Source organism: Belonocnema kinseyi, chromosome 9 (assembly GCF_010883055.1).
Source record: "Belonocnema kinseyi isolate 2016_QV_RU_SX_M_011 chromosome 9, B_treatae_v1, whole genome shotgun sequence".
Classification (NCBI taxonomy): Eukaryota; Metazoa; Arthropoda; class Insecta; order Hymenoptera; family Cynipidae; genus Belonocnema; species Belonocnema kinseyi.
This window is the reverse complement of record NC_046665.1, coordinates 105,744,791-105,747,400: the sequence shown is the minus strand read 5'-3', so window position 1 is coordinate 105,747,400 and position 2,610 is coordinate 105,744,791. Positions and strand designations below refer to the sequence as shown.

At 29.6% G+C, this 2,610-nt stretch overlaps 1 protein-coding gene across 1 annotated transcript in view; it reads left to right on the top strand.

Moving 5' to 3' along the window:
* Positions 1-175: 175 nt before the first annotated feature.
* Positions 176-2,610, top strand: part of LOC117180675 (annulin-like) — a 17,865-nt gene continuing 15,430 nt past the window's right edge. The window contains 1 exon segment of the mRNA XM_033373165.1: positions 176-182. Within this exon segment, the coding sequence (XP_033229056.1) occupies positions 176-182 (7 nt within the window).

Genomic DNA, 2,610 nt, shown 5'->3' with positions numbered 1-2,610 from the left:
TTGCTGTTTACAAATTTAATGTTAGACTTTTGAAATTCAAAATAGCGGATCCAATATGGCGGACATGAATTAATAGAAATGTTTGGACCTTGATAAAATTGGGGATGATTAATTTTTTGGGATCGCTGAATTCAAATCTGAGTTAATTTAAAAAATTCAAAATGGCGGATCCAATATGGCAGGTATAAATTATTTTAAGTGTTTGAACATTGATAAAATCGGTGATAATTAGATTTTTGGGGTCGCTGATTCCAAATTTAATGTTGGATTTTCGAAATATTGAAGATAGCAGATCCAATATGGCAGAAAAAAATTATTAAAAATCATCGGACCTTAATGAAATCGATGATACTTAGGTGCTTAGGGTCGCTCAATGGTGTCGCAAATTTAATTTTGAATTTTCAAAAACACAAAAAACATAATATCGCCAATTTGATTAACATCTGAATATTTGTAATAACTCATGTCCGCTATTTTGGATCCGCCATTTTGAATTTTGAAAAATCTAACAACATATTTCGATTTAGCAACTTAAAAAACTTACCTTTCAACAATTTTATTAATATCCGGACATTTACCATGATGCATGCCCGCCATATTGGATCCCCTATTTTTAATTTTAAAAACCCAACATTGGTTTGTTGAAGACATATTTGATACGAAATGTTGTTTCTCGCCTGACTATAAAAGGTTTTTTTAAATTGAAATCGTTAAAAACTGAATAACAACAAAATTGTTGTCATTTTCATGATTTCGTTTTCTGTAATTTTCCAAGTTCAGACTCTAAAACCAATTTTGACATGGCAGCATATTACACAATTAAGAAAAAGTATCTTAAAGTTTAAGCTACAAACATTTTTCTAATCAATCCATTTTCTAACGTCTTATCATGTATTGTTTAAATCAGTTTCTTTAAATAATACCCTCTTTCTCAAAACTAAACTATTTTCCTGTGAAAATTATTTAGATTTCACGAAGAATAAACAGATTACAAATATCACGAATAATAGAGGAAATAGTCAAAAGACTACAGGGATTACAGAAAATTAAAGTAATTGCCGGAAATTAAAGTACAAATACTCATCAAATATTATATAGATAACCTGAAAAATCTGAGATCATAGGGATTACAAACCAATTCAGAGATTACAGAAATTACAAAAAATATATAGGATTACAGAAAATTACGTTCATAATACAGAAAATCAAGTATTGTAGGAAATTACAGGAATTACTAGAGATTACAATTTACAGATTTGGGAAATGTTTCAGTGGTTACACAAAAATTTAGAGATTACAAAAAGTTACAGAAATGAATAGAAATTACGATAAAAAGATTCATAAGATATTACAGAAATTACGTCAAAATTAGGAGGTTACAAGCATTACAGACATTATATAGAACATTAAGGATTGCAGAAAATTACAGGAATTACAGACATTATACAGAAAATGAAGAATTACAAAAAATCTCAGAAATTAGATACATTATACGGGGTGATTTTTTTAACTTGAAACTTTTGATTCATAACATTTTTCCATAGAGTGCCTATTTTTCGAGATATTTGTAAGTTTCAAGATAAAAAAATCACCCTGTATATACAGAGAAAAATAGGCACTCTTTGAAAAAATGTTATGAATCAAAAGTTTCAAGTTAAAAAAAAATCACCCTGTATAGAAAAGCAAGGATTACAAAAAATTAGAAGACTTACAGATTTTATACAGAAAATAACGGATTGCAAGAAATTTCAGAAATTACTAGACATTACGATTCAAGGATTCAGGAAATATCACAGTGATTACAACAATATTCAGGGATTAAAGGAAGTTACAGAAATGAATATGAATTACGATATTAAAATCAAGAGATTACAGGGATTACAGAAAATCAAAGATTACCTAAAATTATAGGAATTATATATTTTATAGAAAATCAAGGATTAAAGAAAATTACTAGAGATTACAATTCACAGATTTGGGAAATATTATAGTTGTTACACAAAAATTCAGGGATTACAGAAAGTTACAGAAAATGAATAGAAATTACGATACAAAGATTCATAAAATATTAAAGATTACGCAGAAATTAAGAGATTAGCGAGATTACTTGAGATTACAATTTAGCATTCAAAAAATTATAAAGAGATTACACAAAGATTCAGAGATTATAAGGTCGATCTAAACAATCAGATAACAGTAACACAAGAAAAAAATTTAACCGTCTGGATTGATGCATTAATTAGATACTTTTGAAAATTCACTTATCGCGATTGTCATAGGTTTAAAAAAAAACAATTAAATACAATTTATTTTGATATAACTTAAACTCAGAGAACATATTATTATACCTAAACAACCCGGTAATAAGCCCCGTGCCGAAATCGCTTCATTTCAAACGTAATGCCAATCTGGCCTTGATCGGATTTTCCCATCTGGCCCTGATCGGTAGAACTCTGTGGCCCATACCTGGGCCCGACCGTGCCAGACCGATTTCCTACTGAAACGCCATCTCCATGCGCTCGCAGAACTAGAGCTGCTTGATTAGTCTGGTATTGCAGTGAAATTTGTATACAAATCTCGAAACCTGTGCGAGGAAGATGAGGGTAAGTA